The sequence below is a fragment of the Geotrypetes seraphini genome, chromosome 9 (genome assembly GCF_902459505.1).
Source record: "Geotrypetes seraphini chromosome 9, aGeoSer1.1, whole genome shotgun sequence".
NCBI classification, from domain to species: domain Eukaryota; kingdom Metazoa; phylum Chordata; class Amphibia; order Gymnophiona; family Dermophiidae; genus Geotrypetes; species Geotrypetes seraphini.
In genome coordinates, this window is record NC_047092.1 from 100739512 (window position 1) to 100760676 (window position 21165).

Below are 21165 nucleotides of genomic sequence, written 5' to 3' on the forward strand. Positions count from 1 at the left end.
TCTCTGCTTGATTACCTTCATCAACTATTCAGCCAAGGCTCTTGCGCTCTAATATTGCAACTCGATCTAAGTAGCGCATTTGACTTGGTTGACCACGCCACTCTACTAGACTGTCTGACATCTATTGGAATCTCAGGTCATGTTCTCAATTGGTTCCATGGATTCCTGACTACAAGAACCTACAAGGTGTTCAAGGATGACACTACCTCCTACAGCTGGGACAACCCTTGTGGAGTCCCACAAGGCTCCCCCCTGTCCCCCACCCTATTTAACATCTACCTTGTCGCCCTAGGAAATATCCTACAAAGCTTAAAGCTCAAATTTTTCAGCTACGCAGACGACATCACCATAATCATTCCGCTCTCTTACTTTACCTCAGAGTTTCTAAACTCGCTATCTTTCACCCTAAATCAGATCGAACTTTGGATGTCAGCGTTTAGACTAAAGCTAAACCCAGAAAAAACTAAATTCTTCTTAGTATCCCCAAACAACAAAATTAAGGAAACTGCGCTACATGTCAATGGACTAGACTACTGTATTGAGCAATCCTTAAAAATACTAGGAGTCACTTTAGACAAGCATCTCACACTGGAGAAACACACTGACCTAGTGTTTAAGAAAAGTATCTCGGTGCTCTGGAAACTCCGCACCATTAAAAAATACTTTGATGACACCTCCTTTCATCTGCTGGTCCAATCTTCCATTCTTAGTGTCCTGGACTACTGTAACATCATTTATCTAGGCGCCTTCAAGAAAATCACCAGGAAGCTGAGATTGGTCCAAAATACCGCCATCCGCCTTATCTTTGGCCTGAAGAAATGGGAACACATATCCCCTTTCTACCACAAGTTGCACTGGCTGCCATTCGAATCCAGAGTTCTATTTAAGTTCTCTTGCATAAGAACATAAGAAGTTGCCTCCACTGGGTCAGACCAGAGGTCCATCGCGCCCAGCGGTCCGCTCCCGCGGCGGCCCATCAGGTCCATGACCTGTGAAGTGGTTCCTGATCATTTCTATAACCTACCTCTACTTCTATCTGTACCCCTCAATCCCCTTATCCTTTAAGAACCTATCCAAACCTTCCTTGAACCCCTGTAATGTGCTCTGGCTTATCACAACCTCCGGAAGCGTATTCCATGTGTCCACTACCCTCTGGGTAAAAAAGAACTTCCTAGCATTTGTTCTAAACCTGTCCCCTTTCAGTTTCTCTGAGTGACCCCTGGTACTTGTGGTTCCCCACATCTGCTACAAAACCGTATCTGGTATGTCACCAGGCTATCTTTACCCCTTCAACCTGAACTATAATAATAAGAGCTCCCACAGAACAACTATGTTCGCTTTTCCCTCACTGAAATCGTGTCATCTTAAAAGATTCCTTGAACGAACCTTCTCTTTTCAAGCGGCCAAACTAAATTCATGGCTCGCCCAAATTATACTTGACGCCTCTTCATACCTCCACTTTAGAAAAAAGCTCAAAACTCTACTTTTCAACGGACCAAATCCTTAACGCTCCCCTCTTCCGCCTTAACATTTCCCCTTCTCCACATTAGAAAACAGATCAAAACCCTTCTTTGCAACAGACCAAACCCTTTACACTCCCCTTTCCCCCTCCTCAACGCTCCTCACCTCTTCCTTTACTTTTCCGCCTGCCCCCTTCTAAGATTGTTGCTCCCCCCCTTTCCATCTAATATGTTTTGTTTCCCCCTTCTCTTAAACTCAATTGTATTCTATTACAGCACACACTGTATGTACTCCGTATTTAGCCCTTCCCTCACCTAAATTGTTAATGTAAACGAGTTTTACCCTACGATTGCCTTGTTATGTTCTTCTTTTTTTTTTTTTCAATCGCACTGTATGTAATTCATGTATCTGTTGTGAACGGCCTTGAACTCCCTGGATATGGCGGTATACAAAATAAATTATTATTATTATTAAAGAGATAAGAAAAAAAAGGTGTACAAAATGGTTGAATAAAGAAACTACAAAACACAGTATGAAGACATAATAAAAAAGTGGAAAGCAAAAGAGGGCAAAATTAGGCAACCCTACAAGAGAAAAGTAAGATAAAATAAGTCACATTCAGTCACAAACTCCAAGAACAGCTTATCTGTTACTAATCCTGTCTTGGTAGGTGGTAGATGCATGTAGACTCTTAAGCATTTGATTTGCCTGCCCAATGTTGGTAGACTTCCACAGGCAACTCCCAGCTGGGCTCCCAACCATCAGCTGAATACTGGAGAGTCCAGCCGATCTCTGAAGCCGAGCAGGAAAGTAGAGCAGAGCAGGAGGATGATGGCTGGATCAAAATAAGCAGAAGCCGCTACTTCAGTGGCAGACCTCCAAGAAGAAGAAGCAAGAGACAATACGCTGATACCTTCCACCCAATGTGCCTTTGGCCCCTGTCTTAGTTGGCTTCATTTTAGGGCCACCCCTGCCTGATAGTACCAAGTGAAATCAGCACTTCACATCCTATAATGTACTAAGATAGGATTGCAGAAATCCAGGACCAGTTCAGAATCTGCCTCCTGGAACTGGGTAACTTGGTAGCTCTCTTTAACCATTAAAGCTCTCCACCGAGGCATGTGCTTGCAGTGTCCTCCTGCTCACCCACAAAGTATTACTGCCACCCTGCCCACCATAGGCTCTGTGCTTTTCCTGTTATTTCTGGAGAAGTAAAAGTAGGGTGGAGGGGCAAAGATGAGAAAAATCAGTGAGAGGGGAAATCCTGGTAAGGTGGGGGGTCACAAATATATGTTTGCTTAGAGTCTAATATAAATATAAATCTGACCCTGCCTACAAGGTTTACTATATATCCCTCCCCTCTTTATGGCATTGATATACTGTATAAACTCCAAGATTTTGGGGTAAAAAAAAATGCTCTCAGTTTATATTTGAATCCCTACCCGCTAATGAGTGCTTTTGTTCTTTCCTCCCCACTCTATAACCAGTACTACTGTCCCCTTGGCATTCCTGCTGTTCCCTCCTTTTGCTGAGGTGTCCTTTTGCTGCCCCCTGATGGTCCAGTGGTGAGCTGGAGCAGAAGCAATCCTCCTATGTTCCTGTTCTAGCGGTCTCCATACTAAAAATGGCTAGCTGCTGCAAGTTTCAGTGGCAGTCTCGCAAGGTTGTCACAGGAATTCACAGCAGCCATTTTCAGTACAGGGACAGGAACTTAAGAAAATTGCTCCTGCCCCAGCTCACCACAGGACTACCAGAGCTGTAAGTTAGGCCCAGGGAGGAACATACAATAGGTCTGGGAGGAAGGAAGGGTGCAGAGCTAGCCAGCCAGAGTAGGATACCTCGGGGAAGAGAGAAACAGCAGGGATGCTGGATGCCATGAAAGAGGGAAGGAAAAAGAGAGAGGATTACTCAAATATAAACCATTGGTTTACATTTCAGTTAACATTCCCCCCCCCCTTTTTTTTTTTAAAAGGGAAAAAATGTTATCTCGTTTATATTCTAGTATCTCATGTCGGTCCTTATTCCCTTCCAGAACCTTTCTGCTAGGAGCTTGGAGCAGTGGTATACCCAGGGCGCTGGTGCCCCCACTCCTGCGCCCCCCCCCACACTTGTGCTCTCCCTCCCCAACCCTACATACCTTTAAATCTTTGCCAGCGTGTGTGGCTTCAGCAGCATGCGCCAGCTTTGAATTTCCCTCTGATGTTACTTCCTGGGCCTGTGACCCGGAAGTGCTTCAAAGGGGAACCAGGCTGGTGTAAGCAACAGGCCGAAGTTGCATGTGCTAGCGAGGGATGGTGTGAGCGTGGCGGGGTACGGTGGCGAGGAGCCAGCGCCCCCACCGACTCGACACCTAGGGCAATCTGCACCCCCTTACTACGCCAGTGGACTGGAGCCCTTCTGTGAAGTTTCTTGCTTCCCTTGCATTTTCTCATCTCTGTCTCTCCATCCATGATTGGAATCCATTTGTAACTGAGAAAAACTGTAAAAAGGCTGCTTGCTTGAATTCAAAGCAAATGGTGCATAGTTTTGGCAGTGTTGTAAGCTCCCTGCAAAGCCACAGGCATGAAGAAAATTCCCCCACCTCTCCTCCCACTGCCTCAACACCAATCCCCAGCAAGCAGGGTGATGCAATGTTTCCCTGGAGACCAAGAAAGGAATGTGCTGTACTTAGAACAAACTCTAAATAAATATATTTAAAGTGCTCTGTATTGAGACTGGAAAGAACATAAATGGGATACAACCTCTTAGTGTAGCTAAGAGGCTCATTTTCAAAGCACATAGACTTACAAAGTTACATATGTAACTATGGCTTTGAAATGAGCACCTAAACCTCCTGACTGTCCATTACTTCCAGGGTAACTGCATCCCACCCACCCCTATTTTAAGACAGTATCTTCTTTATTGGTTCAGTGCCTTAATAGCCAAATTATCCAATAAAATCTATAAATGTTTTCTGTTTGCTGAATTATAAAAATTGTTCTTGTGGGAAATACAACAGGTTAGAAGATACCGGTAATACTTAAAGCTCTTTACATGAGGCATTATGGAATAGAGATCAATAGGGTTCTATACTGATGACCATAGTGTTGGAAAAGCAAAGATTGTATAAGAAAAATGTCAATAGGGGAATGTTTGGCACACTGTGTTGTTATAATAAGGTCAAGAGCCTTGATTTAAATTTTGTTATTATTTTGATTTTAACAGAGACTTTAACTTCTGTCACCACAACTAAAACTCCAGACTTGTCTGATATGATAGAAATCCTAATTTAAACAACACATCTAATTCTGCTAACTCAGAGCAGATTTTTGGCTAACCTGCTCATCGCACCCACTGTGGACAATTTTTAGAGGAGAAAGACTACAATGACCATGGATCAAGTTTTGGAGGACCTCATAGATCGATTCTTTTCCTTTGGGATATATTTTGAGGTTGCTGAGATGCCCACCGAACAAAAAACAATAGATTAATCAACATATTTCTCTTGGTATTTTGACCAAGGTGACCAGAGGACATCAGAGTGTTAGAATTCATGCAGGCAGATTGGAAACTGATGAAGGTTATCTTTCAATTTAATTTGAGCTTTGAAGGGCCCTTATGCTGTGGCATTGACTGCTGTAGAAACATGCATAAACACACCTCCTTTCTAAAACTCGGATATCTTACATTTCTAAATGTTTTCCTTTCCAAAGCTGCTTCTAACAACTCATTTAATAAAGCCACCCAACACCATCCCAAAAACAGTGGAAATATGTTCAGGCTGGGAAACTTTTGCTTTAATCTGGACTGGAGGCAAGCCCTTTGAGGAATTGGTATAGGTTGGACTGGGCACTAGAGATCACTGTAGATGCTGACCTGCCTGGAGCTGGACTGGATTCTACAATGGATAGTGCATTATTTGTAAATAATTCTGTGTATTTTTTGTTCAAAAAAACAAAGCTATTTATATAATTTCTTTTCTGCCAATTGGACTTTTTTGGCTAAATGTGTGCTATTTTCCTTCTGTGAACCTCTATTTTATGTCTTCCAAAACCTAAGCTTCTCAGTACTTGATTTTCCTTTCCTTTCCTTTTGTCGTTTGTCTCTCAGCTTGAAGAAGGATTTAAATGCCACGTCTCTTTGATAATTTCCTATGATTCTTTCTAACTGGAATTTCCATTTTGGTTGCCAACTAGAAGCCAAATAAGTATGCATTTATTTGGCCAATTTTACTGTTATCTCTGAAAGATACCTTGCCAGAGAACATCTTTCTTTTCATGATTTGACATGTGTGAGCTGAGTGGTGATTACCTTTTGACCAAAATGAATGAATACATAATCCGTTCCAAGTGGCACTGACTGCTGTGGAAACATGCATAAACACACCTCCTTTCTTAAACTCAGATATCTTACATTTCGAGATGTCTTTTCCTTTCCAAAGCTGCTGATACTGACTCATTTAATAAAGCTGCCTGACACCACACAAAAAACAGTGGAAGAATGTTTGGGCTGGGAAACTGGTGATTTGTCTTTTGTTAAGTTATATATCTGTTACATAGAAATGTTCTGGCTGATATTCAGCCCGCAGTTCTCTGCATTTTTTTAAATGTTGATCACCGTGAGCAGAATTAACTTCAGATATTCAATGTGTCTGGGTTAATTCAGCCTGTGCTAGCCCCTGGATCTTATGCAGGTACTGGCTGATTTTGACCTGCATAGCCAGGTTCTGAACTCTTCAAGATTTTGATGCACCCTCCCAACCTCCCACTCACCCACCTAAGCATGATGAAAGCTCCTTCTGATGCCCCTCTCACCCCCTAAACCTTTACCGATTCCCCCTCTCCCCTAGGATCCCTTCAGGCCTACCTACCTGATTCCTGGCGGATGGGCAGGACCAATGCCCACTTCCTTCTGCTCTAGAAGGTGCAGCTGCATTTTGAAGAGGCAGCCACAAGTGGGCATCAATTTTTCCTGTTCGCCCACTAGACCATCAGGGATCAGGCAGGTAGGCCCAAAGGGATCGGGTGTAGGGGGTGGATGTTCAGGGGAGGGAGGGGGAATTGGAAGATGGTTTTGTCATGTTTGGGAGTGGTAGGAAAGGGGATCTGCACACTTTAGGCTGTTAGTCGGAAGCTATATGGGTGTCAAACAATATTCAGTGCTGGCATCTTATATGGTCCTATTTGGTCGCTTAGCTACATGGACAGTGGCACTGAATATTGCTGGCACCCGCACTTGGACTTTGCACTTGGAAACTCAGAACACTTTTCTCTAACTTCAGAAATGGCCAAGCAGAGCTGATATTCATTGGCATTGTATGGTTAATACAGGGGTAGGGAACTCCGGTCCCCGAGAGCCGTATTCCAGTCGGGTTTTCAGGATTTCCCCAATGAATATGCATGAGATCTATTTGCATGCACTGCTTTCAATGCATATTCATTGGGGAAATCCTGAAAATCCGAATGGAATACAGCTCTCGAGGACCAGAGTTCCCTACCCCTGGGTTAATACTACTGAATATCAGTGGCTGGCCCTTTAAATCATCTTGAATGTTGACCAAGTTATTTCCAAGTTTGCGGAGTCTTGGTGTTCCCCATAAAATACTAAAAAATATAAATGAGAAGAAGAGAGGAACTATCCATTCCCTTGGCAAATATTTTATGCATCAATATTTCATCTCTGGTGATCTATGTTATAATTCAACTTAAGTTACAATGGAGCAAATGTGGTGTATATGACATGACTCCTAGCTTGGTGTTTGTCCACATCACAAACTGCCTCACAGTATGCCAAGACTATAGTAGTAGGATCTGCTCATGCCCTAGAAGAGCAGAACAAGGTGAGGCAAGTAAGGCTTAAGCTCAAAGTATTAGAATAATAGCCCTGCTGAAGGTCAGGATTGAGATGTATTAGAGTTGTGGAGGACCTTGGCATAAATTGGATTTTACAGTTTTGTACTGAGGTATGTTGAAAGAACTGTGCATAGGAAAGAAGGAAAGCAAAACTGAAACATGTGTGGATATGTTTGGTTTAAGATAAGTTCATTAAGAGAGTTGTATGGAGCTTCAGGACCACGGTAGCACTAGGTGTTGTAAGTCAGAAATGAGGCATATCCATAAGAGTCATGTTTTTTTGTTGTTTTTTTTTTTGGTGGGGGGAGGTCATTGCTTGACAGGCCTGAAATACATTGGCAAAATTGTGTACATGAGCCTTAGTACTGGAATAGTAAGCTGTGCTGCAGAGTTTGATTGAGGTGCATTGCAGATCTGGATTGAGGTGTATTGCTAGAGCTGTGTGTGGGGTATCATTACTGCAATAATAGGGGTGCTGCAAGTTAGTGTTGAAGTGTCTGGGCAGAGCTATTATGTGTGGTATCGCTGCTAGCATATCAAAAGATGCTATGGAGTAGAACTGAAGTGGCAGGCGATGGTAGACTCAAATTCAAATAACCACAAAATAAGAATATATGTAGAAAAATAAACAGCAATGATGAAATTATAAAATGTTTGTGTAAATCATGTTACCCCCAGTTGGCTTCAAATATTGGTTTTAAAATATAATAAATCTGAGTTATGAATATATACCTAATAAATATTAGGGATATATAGGCCAAAAATTTTGGTTTTGTTTAGGTTTCTTAAGTGTATGAAATGTTTAATTTTGTTCAGTATTTTGTTTATTTTGGGCAGTTTCATCAATAGTGCACCCTACAGCTTGATAATGTGCCGTATTGTTCAATAGTGCACACTATTCTTCAATAGTGTGTCTATTTAATAATTACTATTCATCTTGTGCATTTGCCTGGGTGAACTTCTTCATAAAATCCTAATAAATAATTATTGAACAATATGTACATTGTTGATAACACAGAATTTTTTCCTGTCATTTTGGGTTAAAAAAAACCCATGTGAAATGTTTCAAACAAAGGCAACATCCCTAATAAATACAGGATAAATATTAATCAAAGAAAGATTTTAAATATATTCAGAAACAATAATAGAAACATAGAGTATGACGGCAGAAAAGGGCCGTCGGCCCAACACGTCTGCCCACTCAAAAGATAATGTATTGAAGCTTGAAAAATAAGGATATTCATGAGATTTGCGAAAGATATTTTTAAAAAGGAACAACAATGTTATATTGTCTATAGGGAATTTAAACTCTCCTGCCTTTTTTTGAAGGGGATGAGGCTCGATATATGTTATCAGAGCTAAGTGTGTACTTTACCACCATTATTACCTAAAGGCCCCTTTTATCAAACCATAGCTTTCTTACTGCAGGCCGAAGAGGTAAATGCTCCATTGCTCATCCTATGAGCGTTGAAACATTTACCTTGCCAGTCCATGGTAAAAAGCTCTACTGTGGTTTGATAAAAGGAGCCCTAAATTTGGTGGTTTCAGAATTACTCATTACAGTGTTCACCCAAATTTGTAAAGGTTAAGTAATCAAAATATAAATATTAGAAATACACTTGGGGTAGTAACTAACTCTATTTTTTTTATTTTTTTTTGCTGCTGATGTCTGGTTTATATTGGTCCATATTATCCCCAAGTGACAACTAAAGTATACTGGTATAGGATTAAGGAAAAATCCTGTTATGGAGTTTGGCTGCCAGAATCAATAGCAAACATTCCGAGAGTTAGCAAACCAGGATTAGAGCCAGTTATCATGAAGCAATAAAACTGCATTTTTCTTGCACCCCAGTGGAAATCCTGAACAACTAAAGCTCAGCATAAAGTAAAAATGATTATTTAGCACATAGAGGAGAGAAGTTATTAATGTGGCCTACTGTTAAAACACAAATTATTTTACCACAGGTTGTGCTACTGAATAAAACGGAACCCTGTGCTAAAATAGCACGACTTGTAGTAAAATAACCTGGTAACTCACCTTTCCCCCAGTATTTTTTACTCTTTGTTCTAATTTTTTGAGATTTCCTTTATTAAACCCATGCATTTGCTGGACATTTGCAACTTTTAAAAATGTACACCTTAGAAAAGTGGAAAAAAAGGTAATGTTGCATTTACTTGTGCATTGTTTACAAAAGAAAAATGGAAAAAGTTGTGAAAGAGAATAAAAAATTTTTTAAAATAAAGATACCCCACAAACTTAATATATTTTATACAAATTTTGGTTTATTCTTGATAAGTATTGATGTTATTTCTCATGTTTGTGCTGTGAACATTTTCCATCAAAGACAATTCAAATTTTGTTTTGTGGATTTTGTAATTTATCAGAAATATTTAAATTGTAAACCTGATTTTTTTTATATTGTTGCTTTTATTATGCTGCAGCACTCCACTTGGTGTACCAATATTTTAATAAAAAATAATTCAGTAATGCTAGCAGGTAACTTCTTTTTTTATTTTAGAGTTCTTCAGGGAGCTTTTATGAAAGCTTAGTGCATGTTATCTGCCACAGACCCATTTTATTCTTGTGTTTCCTGTGCTAGTCTTTAGTAAAATATAAAGTGTTATATACCATTCTTACAGACATACCATTTGTACTCAAATATAAAACAAGATTTTTGGGCCAATAGTTTATATTCAGGCCTCTACTGGATGATGGTGCTTTTTTTGCCTCCCCTTCCCACCTGATAACCAACATTGCTATTTTCCACCCATCCAGATGCGCAATACTACTATCCTCCATCCCCTTCCCATGACTTGCCCTGCTATCTCTGCCCCCCTCAAGATGACCAGCTCTTCTATCCCCACTGATGACCATTGCTATCTACTATCCTCCAGTAATAGCACTCCTATTCTCCCTGCTCCAGACTGACATCACACTTACAGTCCCGATGCTCTGGAAACCAATGCTCTGTGTTGGGATGAAGGGTCTTGATCGTCTGTGCATGCTCAAGGCCTGATGGCTCCCACCTCTGAGATTCTTGAAGGGAGTCCAGCAAGCCTTGAGCATGCGCAGACACTCAAGACCCTTCAGCCCAGTACAGAGCGTCGGCGTTGGGCTTACGGAGCATCGGGATTGTAAATGCGATGTCGGTCTGGGGCAGAGAGGAGCATATAGTGGAGGATAGGAGTACCTAAGACGGTGGCCTCCTCTGTACTTTTCTTTTGCTGTGGTCCACCCCACTCTGAAGCAACTTCTTGTTTCTGCTTGGGTGGACCGCAGCAAAGGAGAGGCCGTGCAGGGGAGGGGAAAAGATGGGGCACGGATGGAGGGAAGGGGAAGAGTTGGACGTATGATGCAAGATGTCCAAAGTCGGCATAAAGAAAATGCCTATTTTCGAAAGGCAAACCACCATACATATAGAAATAATTTTTTTTTTTAATATTTAAATTTTCTTATTGGTTTTCAAATATAACACATTAAACAAGAAATTCAAAGTCTTACAACCAAGACATGTCATATCACAACACAACACATATTGCGCATAGTGCAAGATATAATGAAACCTATGAAAAAAGTATTTATACAATAACCATCCAACTATGCATCTGTCAAATTATTCCCAAAAGGGGACAAATGTCCCTTATGAATGACACCCTTAAAACCAGGCAGCCCACATATAATGCAGACTGATCCACTTAATATCTATTACCATTACAGCTATCCATCAATCCCCCCTCCCCATAAGGTGTGTCAAATGAATGGCCAGGCAACAGGCGCAAGAAGAAGCTAGGTGCTATAATTGGAGATTCCAATAGGTCCCTAAAGAGTATCCAATTTATCAGCAAATCGCTGCCACACCCCCAGATTGCACATAAAGCCCATTCCTTTTTGACTCAGAGAAGGGGCGGGACCGCGGCAGAGGGAAGACATCTGAGGCCTATGGCAACCTGCAAGGTTCGCTAAAGTACTGGCAATCCTCTCTGAAGGTTGCTCCCTGCTAAAATTAGGTACAGGGATGTGCGGGAGGCTAGGGAGAAAGCCGGACACCACAGCACTTCCCGATTGACCCTCGCCCTCTAAAGCAGGAGCGGCGATGGCTGGCCAGCAAGAGGCACCTCTGCCGATCCTGATTTAGGGGGTGAGGGCGGAGGGTCAATCACTGAATTGGGAGGCCATCTATTCACCCGATGTGAATTGATTCGAATCAGGCAGCACTAAGTCCTTGGCGCTTCTGTCTCCTGTAGTGCGCTAAACTCTATCCCCCGCTGACCTTCTAACCCCACCCTGCCAGCACTCTGACTGGCTGGCATTCTTCAAGAGGCGGATTAATTGGACACTGGTCAGGAGGGGAAAAAAAGAGAAGGGAAACCACATGGCTCCGTGATCGACTGGGGTTGCCTAAGTGATCTACGGTCGATCGCGATCAATGTATTGGGCACTCCTGGTTTAGGGGGTTTCTATTCCGTGTTTTGGGCCAGACTGAGCTTGGGTGGGCCCTGTTTCTGACCTCGGGGGTGTCAAACCCGGTGGGTCTTGAGTGGGGTCCCTCCTCCCTCTTCCTCCACCTCCCCACATTTTTTTAGAGGAGCCTCAGCAGTAAGCATTGCCCCCTAAATCAAGCAAGGCATATTTTTTTGAGAGCCTGTTCTGTTAAAAAAAAATCCTGAGGTCAATTTATTGTATTTTACTGTATTTTTATACTAACCGACTCTTTAAATTTCAGCTAGGTCACATATGGAGCAATTGTGCACCTCTCAGGGGGAGAGTGACACAATTTAGTCCAGCTGCGAGACACTCGCGGCCTGCCTGAACTCGGAGGTTTGGGCCGGTGTGGTCGTGTAGTTTCATTGACAGCGGCTGCAGGCGTCCAGAGCTCCCTGGCCTTACTGCCTCATGAGTTGGCTGAATGAAATGAGGCAGCCCGGTCTTCTCTCACTGCCTCCGAAGGGATTCCCTGAACCGCGGACAGTAGGGGTAAAAGGATTCCCTCTCAGCACCGACCCCTGTGGAACTCCGCTTATGACCCATAGCCAGTCTGAGTAATGGCCCTTTACTCCAACCCTCTGTTTCCTGCCTGCCAGCCAGTTTTTGATCCATCGGTGGACATCCCCTTGCACCCCGTGATTCCACAGCTTCTTAAGCAGCCGTTCGTGGGGTACCTTGTCAAAGGCTTTTTGGAAGTCAAGGTAAATGATGTCTATGGATTCCCCTTTATCCACCTGGCTGTTTATTCCCTCAAAGAATTACAGTAAGTTTGTGAGGCATGACCTTCCCTTGCAGAAGCCATGCTGGCTCGCCTTCAGTTGTCCATTGTTTTCTATGTGTTCGTAGATTGTGTCCTTGACCAGTGCTTCCATCATCTTTCCCGGAACCGAGGTCAACCTGTAGTTTCCCGGGTCACCCCTTAATCCCTTCTTAAAGATGGGCGTGACATTTGCTATTTTCCAGTCCTCCGGGATCTCCCCAGTTTTTAAGGATAGGTTACATATTTGGCGAAGTGTTTCCGCTATTTCGTTTCTCAGTTCTTTTAGTACCCTTGGGTGGATGCCGTCCGGACCTGGTGATTTGTCGCTCTTCAGTCTGTCTATCTGTCGGAGGACATCCTCTTGGCTTACCAGCTTTTCATCCTGATCCCCACTTAAGATCTCCTCGGGTTCTAGAATATTGGATGTTTCCTCTCTTGTTAAGACTGACGAGAAGAACTTGTTTAACCTGTCAGCTATCTCTTTTTCCTCCTTTACCACTCCCTTCTTGTCTCCATCATCCAATGGTCCCACTTGCTTCAAGTTTCAAGTTTTATTGAATTTGATAAATCGCTTATTTCATACTAAGCGAGCAACAATTTAAAAAAAAAATGCTGTACATAGCTTTAAAAGAGGTACAAAAAGACTTCTGACAGACAATACAGACAAACTAGAAAAACAATGGGAAGGGGTAAAGTAGGTTAAAGTTACATAGTGCATTTCTCAGAGGAGAAGAAAGTGAAAATATGATAGAGGAAAAAACATTAGGATTGGGGGTTAAGAAAAATCGTATTGAGAGGTAGTTAGGAATAAAAAGAAAGAGGGATTGTTTAAAATTGCTGATTAAAAAATTAAAAGTAATAATAAGTAAAAGAATTTTAAATATTAAAAGAAGTTTTAAAAAGGAAAGTTTTTAAGTTAGATTTAAATAGGTTCAGGTCTTTGATTTCTCTAATATATAAAGGAAGGGCATTCCAAGTAAGAGGAGCCATGACTGAGAATATGTCATGACGTCTGGTTCCAATGATCTTTAGGGATGGTACAGTAAGTATTCCTTGTGTAGTCGATCTTAATGATCGGGACGAGCTATATGGAATTAACAGTTGATCTATGAATAAGGGTTCATTATTGAGTAGAGTTTTAAATGTTAAAAGTGATATTTTATAGGTTATTCGTTGATTAAATGGGAGCCAGTGTGAGTCTATTAAAAAAGGTGTTATGTGGTCGTATTTTTTGCCGTTATGAATGATTTTAACTGCAGTATTTTGTATTATTTGTAGACGTTTTTTTCCTTTTTGTGTAATGTTTAATAAGAGTGAATTACAGTAGTCTAATTTAGACATGACCAAAGAGTGTATTAAAATATTCAATGATTTTGGTTCCAGAAATTTAGACATCGAGCGAATTAAGCGCAAACGAAAAAAACAGCATTTTACCACGTTGCTGATATGTTCGTGGTACGTGAATTTATCATCAATAATGACTCCTAATAATTTTAGTGAAGATACTATTTTAATTGGTAAGTTGCTTATTAGAAAAGGCGCTGATAGTGTTAATCCTTGCTTCGTTGGAAAGAATAAGGCTTTGGTTTTAGTGATGTTTAATGCTAATTTATTTTGTGAGAGCCAATTTTTTATTTTTTCAAGTTTTTGGTTAATTGAAAGTATTTCATTGATGTTTTCAGGATTAAATGGATGAACAAGCTGAATGTCGTCGGCATACGCATAAGTGGTGAAACCAATAGATTGGCTCAAACTAAGTAAGGGTGAAAGAAAAATGTTGAATAGTAGTGGAGAAAGAATGGAGCCCTGTGGGATTCCATAATTATGAGAGAATGATTTAGAACTTACATTATTGAAATTTACCGTTAAAGAACGATCGGCTAAGAAAGAAGTGAACCTCTGTAATGATGTATTACAGACGCCTATGTTTTGTAGTCTGTCCAATAATAGCGAGTGGTCGATAGTGTCGAAAGCAGCTGAGAGGTCGAGGGAAAAAAGAATAACCGAATTATGGTGGTCAAGATGATAAATGATTTTAGTGGTCAGTCCTATTAATGAATATTCAGTATTGTGTTTTTTTCTAAAACCAGTTTGGTTGGGATGCAAAATGTTTGTAGATTCGACAAAATCTGAAAGTTGATTGAATACCACCCTTTCTGTAATTTTTGCTAAAAATGGAATGTTGGCGATAGGGCGGTAATTAGTAGGGTCATCGTGACAAATTTTGCGATCCTTTATTATAGGAAGAATTACAGCTGATTTCCATGCCTTGGGTACAGTCCCAGTAAGGAGACTTTTTTTAACAAATGAAAGTATAAAGGGTCCAAAGCAGGCAAAGTACTTCTTTAGAATTACTGGAGAGATAATCTCTGACGCAGAACTTTTTAAATTTATTTTTTGGAGAATATGTTTAATATCTGTCAGTGTTGGTATGTTAAAGTTTGAGCATTTGGCACAGGGAAGTATAAATTTGCTAAGTGTATCAGAAGAATCGATGGCTTTGTTGGTGTCGAATTGCTCACGTATTTTTGAAATTTTATCACAAAAAGCATCAGCTAAATCTTGTGCTGAGAGAGTTCTTTTTTTTGTATCCTTTTGTGAGTCAAGAGTAAAAGATTTCACGATCGCGAATAATACTGAGGAATTTTTAGCCGATTTAATTTTATTTGAGTAAAAGGATTTTTTTTCAATATTAATTTTGCTTTTATAAAAAAGTGATAGTTCATTATATAGCTTCAAATTTTCAGTGGTTTTATTTTTTCGCCATTTTCTTTCTAGGGATCTGAGTTGTCTTTTAATCAGGGTAAGTTCTGGTGAGAACCAAGGGGAGCTTCTTTGTCCAATAAGAGCTGAATTGCTGTATTCCAGGTGAGTAATTGTTCATCAAGAGTGTCTGTCTCTAGAATAGAGGATCTTGTGAGGAAGAAAGAAGAAACAATTGAAAGATCTAGTTTATTATAGTCTCGATAAGTAATATTCTTGGATTGAGGAATAGAGGCTTGCGTCTTTTTTAATAGTATACTACAAGAAATGAGGTGATGATCTGACCAGGGTACTATGGAGTTGGATGTATTTGAGTATGAGAAAAGATTGTTGTGAGGAATAAATATCATGTCTAAAATATGACCCGCCGAGTGTGTTGCATCTTGGATAAGAGGTGTTAGGTTTAAAGAGTTGATATAAGTTAGAAACTCGTTGGTAGTGGGGTTTATGGATTCATCGAAGTGTATGTTAAAATCTCCTAAAATCAGAGGATGTTGGATGGAAGAGCAGAAATCAAAAATCAAGTTTTGTAAAAGAGATAAATTATTCTGAGTAATTGGGAGAGGAATATAAAGTAATAAAATGTCTATTTTTGGGTTAGTGTTAAGTTGAACTTGAAGAAACTCGATTATTACATTGCCGGTGGAGTAATCCAAAGTTTTTATAATGTTATTTGAATAGATTATTGCTAATCCACCCCCTTTTCGTATGTGACGATGATTGTATACGAAAGAATAATTTGGAAGACAACAGTAGGACAAATAGGCTTCTTCGCCTTCTGTTAACCATGTTTCTGCTATACAAAAAATGTGGAAACCTTCAGAGATGATAGTTTCTTTAATTAAATGATATTTTCTTTTAATGGATCTTGAGTTGATAAATCCGAGTTTTAAGCTTGTTTGATTTAAGGTAGTGGATTTGAAATACACTGAATTGGAAGAATTGAATTTGATAAATGAGGAGTGAGTAAGATTTATTGGTATGTTAGATGGTTGGCGATTTGCATGGGTTTTGTAATTAGGAGGACGATGCCCCCAATGACTTGGTATGTTAAAGGACATATTTGGAGAAGAGTGAAGTTGATTAAGAGTTTGGGTTGGCATTATCATTAGATAGAATAAGCCTAGTAATAACAGAAGGGTTGTATGGGTAGTCTTCCAAAGAAACGGGTTTGATGTTGTATAGGTTTCTGTAGGAGTAATAATATTAAAGTTGGCCGCGCCCTCTGGTTGCGCACGAAGGAGCGCACTAAGGAGCAGAACCTGCTCCTTTTGCACGCTCCTTCGGCGTGCGCCGCAAATGGCCTGTTTAAATACAGCATAAGCAGACCTGATAGTGGGAGGAGTCCAGCGGCGATTCAAGGAAGAGAGAGGTCTAAAAAGGTACAACAATAAAATAAAATTAAGCAGATGAGTAAAGTAACAGCATAAAATTATTGGGTGACTTATGTGCGCTGGTGCGGTTCAGACTGCTTCCCCTTCACGTACCTGAAGAATGGTTTGAAGTTTCTTGCTTCCCCCGCCAGTCTCTCTTCATATTCTCTTTTTGCTTGCCTAACCACTCAGTGACATTCCTTTTGGTGTCTTTTGTGCTCCTTCTGGTTGTCCTTGGTTTGGTCCATTTTCCATTTTCTGAACGATGTTTTCTTGTCCCTTATCGCTTTTTTCACTGCATTTGTTATCCACACCGGGTTTTTTGTTCGATTCTTTTTGCGCCCTTTCCTAAACCTGGGGACGTACAGGTTCTGTGCTTTGTGCACCGTGTCCTTAAGTAGGGATCAGGCTTTTTCTACGGTCTCCATCTTCCCTGAGCTCCTGCTGAGTTTCTTTCCCACCATTTTCCTTTACTGAAATTGAGTGCTGTCGTTGTGGTTCTTTTCACCTTTGATGTTCCTATTGCTAGCTTGCACTGGATCATGTTGTGATCGCTGTTTCCTAGTGGCGCTAGTACTACCACCTCCTTTGCGGGTCCCCCTAGCACGTTGAGGATTAGGTCGAGAGTGGCATCTCCTCGTGTTGGTTCCGTGACCAGTTGTTCCATGAAACAGTCCCTCATAGCCTCCAGGAATTTTGTTTCCCTCGTGCAGTTTGAGTGTCCAATACTCCAGTCTATTCCAGGGTAGTTGAAATCCTCCATCACCATCACATTTCCACTTTTGCATACCTGCCTCAATTCAGCCTCCAGATCCTGGTCATTTGCTTCTGATTGTCCTGGCGGGCGATAGTACAGTCCCAATTTTATGTCTGCTCCATTTCCTCCTGGTAGCTTAACCCATAGTGATTCCAAGCCGTCCGCCCTTACTGTTGTTTCCATCCTGGTTGAAGGAATGGAGTCCTTTATATATAGCGCTATTCCTCCACCCTTCTTGTATGTCCTGTCTCTCCTATAGAGCTTGTGCCCTGGTATGACCACATCCCAATTGTTGTCCTCGGACCACCATGTTTCTCTGACTCCAATTATGTCTAGGTCCTCCTTACTGGCTATGACTTCTAGCTCTCCCATTTTGGTTCTTAGGCTCCTTGCATTAGTGTATAGGCAATTTTAAGTCCCAGTTGTTTACCTTCCCTGTTGGTTTTCCTCGTGGTTTGGTGCTCCTGCCAACCCCCTCATGGGCTGCCAGTCCCCGAGCCTCGTTTCGTTCATCCTCCTCTTGTGGTATGTCTGTTTCATCCTCCTCCTCCTCCTGTGGTGCGTCTATCTCTTTTTCAGCCTGCTTCCCCATTTTTGGATGTCCCTCTGGCTCCTGCTGTTCTCTCTTCTTCCTGCTCTTTAGTTTCATTTGTTCCTTGGGCCCCTGTATTGCATCTTTGGGTCCTTTTTCCAAAAATTCCCACTCAGTCTCGAGCCCTCTTTTACATGTTCCTGGCTCAGTATCCTTGTTTGATACTCTTGTCCGATGTATCGATGTCAGATCGACTATCGGCTTGAACAATAGAACTCTATAAAACTAAGCTACAGCACCTGGTTTATATCTTCTCTAGCCTTCAACAGAACATATCAATCAATTCTAATGTTTCCAGTGACCACAGCACAAAACACATGTTTTTTCAGATCAATATTTTATCCTATCTTTGTCTACCTGGTTTTGTATTCTGGTTTATCCAATTTTAATTTTATATAGCCACTCATAAAACTTGCTCACCTGCTCTTGGATTAAGTCCTTATCTTCTCAATCACTCCCTAACTAGTAAGATCTTGAACAATGGTAAAAAAGTTTAGTAGCTATTTTTTTTAATTTCATGTTTGCCCATTCCATCACATACCTGTCCATTCCTAATAGGCTACCACCCCCAGGGTCATTTGAACCGAACGGCCACATCAGAGGGAGTGGGATGGGTTCAGGGGGATGGGTTCAGCATGGCAAGAGGAAGTGGGCATTCCTTCTGCTGTTTTGCTGTAGCAGGGGGGAGTTGGCAGGAGGAAGTGGGTATCTCTCCTGCCAATTTTCTTTCATGGAAGGGGAAATGGGCATTCCTGTAGGGATGCAAACACACACACAGGATACGAATACACACACACAGGATATGAGTCAGGAAGGAGGCGTTGCCAGTAGCTAGCTCCTAGACCCTTTTATTATGCTTCTAGGCTAATGACATCATAGTAACTCCCCCTAGGTACATCTAATGATTGGTTGAGACAAAGGTACATGCTTTTACATCGTGTCACCCTCAACTCTGCACGTAGGCATATCCTGATTAGCACTTAAACAAAACCTGATTCTCTGCACCTATGCAATACCTGTCTGATGTCCTTTACAACTAAGGACTAATCAAATTAAGATAAGGGTTAATTTGTGCCAGGTAAGGGAGAGAGAGGGAAGGAGTCAGTGTGCCGGTCTCGCCCTGTTTTAGAATGGCACCCCTTCATTTCCCCTTACTATACTATTTTTAAGGGCTTTAGAGAAATAAAGCAAATCTGCTCATGATAATTGGCGATATCTACTATGACAAGGACTTATGCATAAGGTAAACAAAGAAGGCAGGCTTTGAACAAAACAACAGAGAGCGATCAAAAGACCTATTCCAATGAGTAAATAGTGCATAAGGACCCGGATCCATTGGCCAGTTGGGAGCCAGGACCATAAAGCATTCCACCACTGTGATAAGATATTTTGACGCATATGAGAAGCCAATTCATGTAATTGTTGAATTTGTTCTTTTATGCTGTTGCTGTTATCAATTAGATTAAAACAGCATATATTTTTAACAGCTTCGCAACCATGATGATGTAACAGTAACAGATAATATATGGCTGCTCGGTTGTCTAACACTGCTGTCCGTAATTCATTTTATTCTTGATTTAGCAAGCTAAGTGCGTGTGAGGTATGATTAATATTTTTAGCTAATGCGCATGCCAATCACGCTAAAGTTTTATGATTATCTAATGCTAACCCAGGTACTCCAACTAAAGAAACTGCCAAAGAAACATATTCAGCTTTCAAAAGCAAGTTAGCATTACTATCACACTAATATATATATATATATATATATATATATATATATATATATATATAATCACACTAATATGTCTAATATATAACTGTTAGAGGTTAAAGAGACAGAGCATCTTTCTTTAGTGGTCCTGGGATTAATCAGTTGCTTTTTGCTGTTACTATTCTATTAAGACAGCACTGGGTGTTGTGTGACAAATTAGCAGGGATATAATTCCGTGTTCGCTTACCACATGTCCAAAACAGAAATAGGGTAAATGAAGCGTCGGAAATGCGCTTTTCTGATGATGTTACTGGAAACAGACTTAGTGAAAACCCCAGAAATGATGTGGCCAGAAAAAGAAGTGTCACCTAACAGCCTTTTAGTTAAAAGATAGGTTTTAAGATCTCATGGTTAGAACAATGCACAGGCAGATCACAAAAGAAAAGACATTTACAAAATCTTTCCTGTTTTTAAAACAGAACCCAGGTTTTAAGAGCAGTGCAGAATCAGCTTAGAACTGTACAGCTGCATTTTTTTCTTTCCTGGTTTTACAGACACTTTCTGTAGGAAATCTGAGTTAATGGTTGTATTGGTAACACCCATAGTGTCATGGTGACAGCTGATAAGCCCCTTGCAGTCCCTGATAAAGCCAAGGGGGAGAGAGGGAGGTGTGTTTAAACCTGTCTGAACATGACCCGGCCCCCTGGTGTTGTCATAGTAACGTATGCCCTGGCTCTTTAACAAACAGCTGTTAACATTGGAAATAAAAAGTTCTCACAGCTGTTAGCACAGAAATAAAGATTCTCAAACCGTCAAACAAAATGAGTGTCTTTATTTTAAGTTTTTAGTTAAGACAGGTTTTAAGAGCTCATGGTTAGAGCAATGCACAAGCCAATCGCAAAAGAAAAGACATTTACAGCTGCATTTTTTTCTTTCCTGGTTTTTAACAAACACTTTCAGTAGGAAATCTGAGTTAATGGTTGCATGGGTAACACCCAGATTGTCATGGTGACAGCTGATAAGCTCCTTGCAGTCCCTGATAAAGCCAAGGGGGAGAGGGGGAGGTGTCTGAACATGACCCGGCCCCCTGGTGTTGTCATAGTGATGTATGCCTCAGATCTTTAACAATCTGAAAAAAAAAACCTGTCACCTAACAGCGTCTGTTAAAAGGCAGAGTTTTAAGACCTAAGTTGACAGAGCTGAATGGAACATGATGAAAGAATCTTTATTGAAGCAAATTTATTATGATCCATATGCGGCAGGAAGCTATGGAGGCATTAACCCTCTACTTCAAGAGGCTAAAAAGAGGGATAGTAGGATAGTACAGTCCGGAGAAAAGATGTTGTAGACTGGGTCACCGGTCAAAACGCATACAATTTACACAGACCGGCTAGAATCCATTTTAAAAGAAATAAAACAATGGCGTCAGAA

General features: G+C 40.9%; 1 protein-coding gene across 4 annotated transcripts in view; it reads left to right on the top strand.

The window, feature by feature from the left end:
- Positions 1–21165, top strand: part of AMOTL2 (angiomotin like 2) — a 370109-nt gene that overhangs the window by 246353 nt on the left and 102591 nt on the right. For 2 of the 4 annotated variants that reach the window (XM_033958124.1, XM_033958122.1), the window contains one exon: positions 4666–8886. The exons of the other annotated variants lie outside the window; for them this stretch is intronic. In XM_033958124.1, coding sequence (XP_033814015.1) covers positions 4666–4733 — 68 coding nt within the window. In that variant the 3' untranslated portion in view covers positions 4734–8886. Of the gene's footprint in view, positions 1–4665; positions 8887–21165 lie in introns of those variants that run through there. 4 annotated transcript variants of the gene reach the window in all.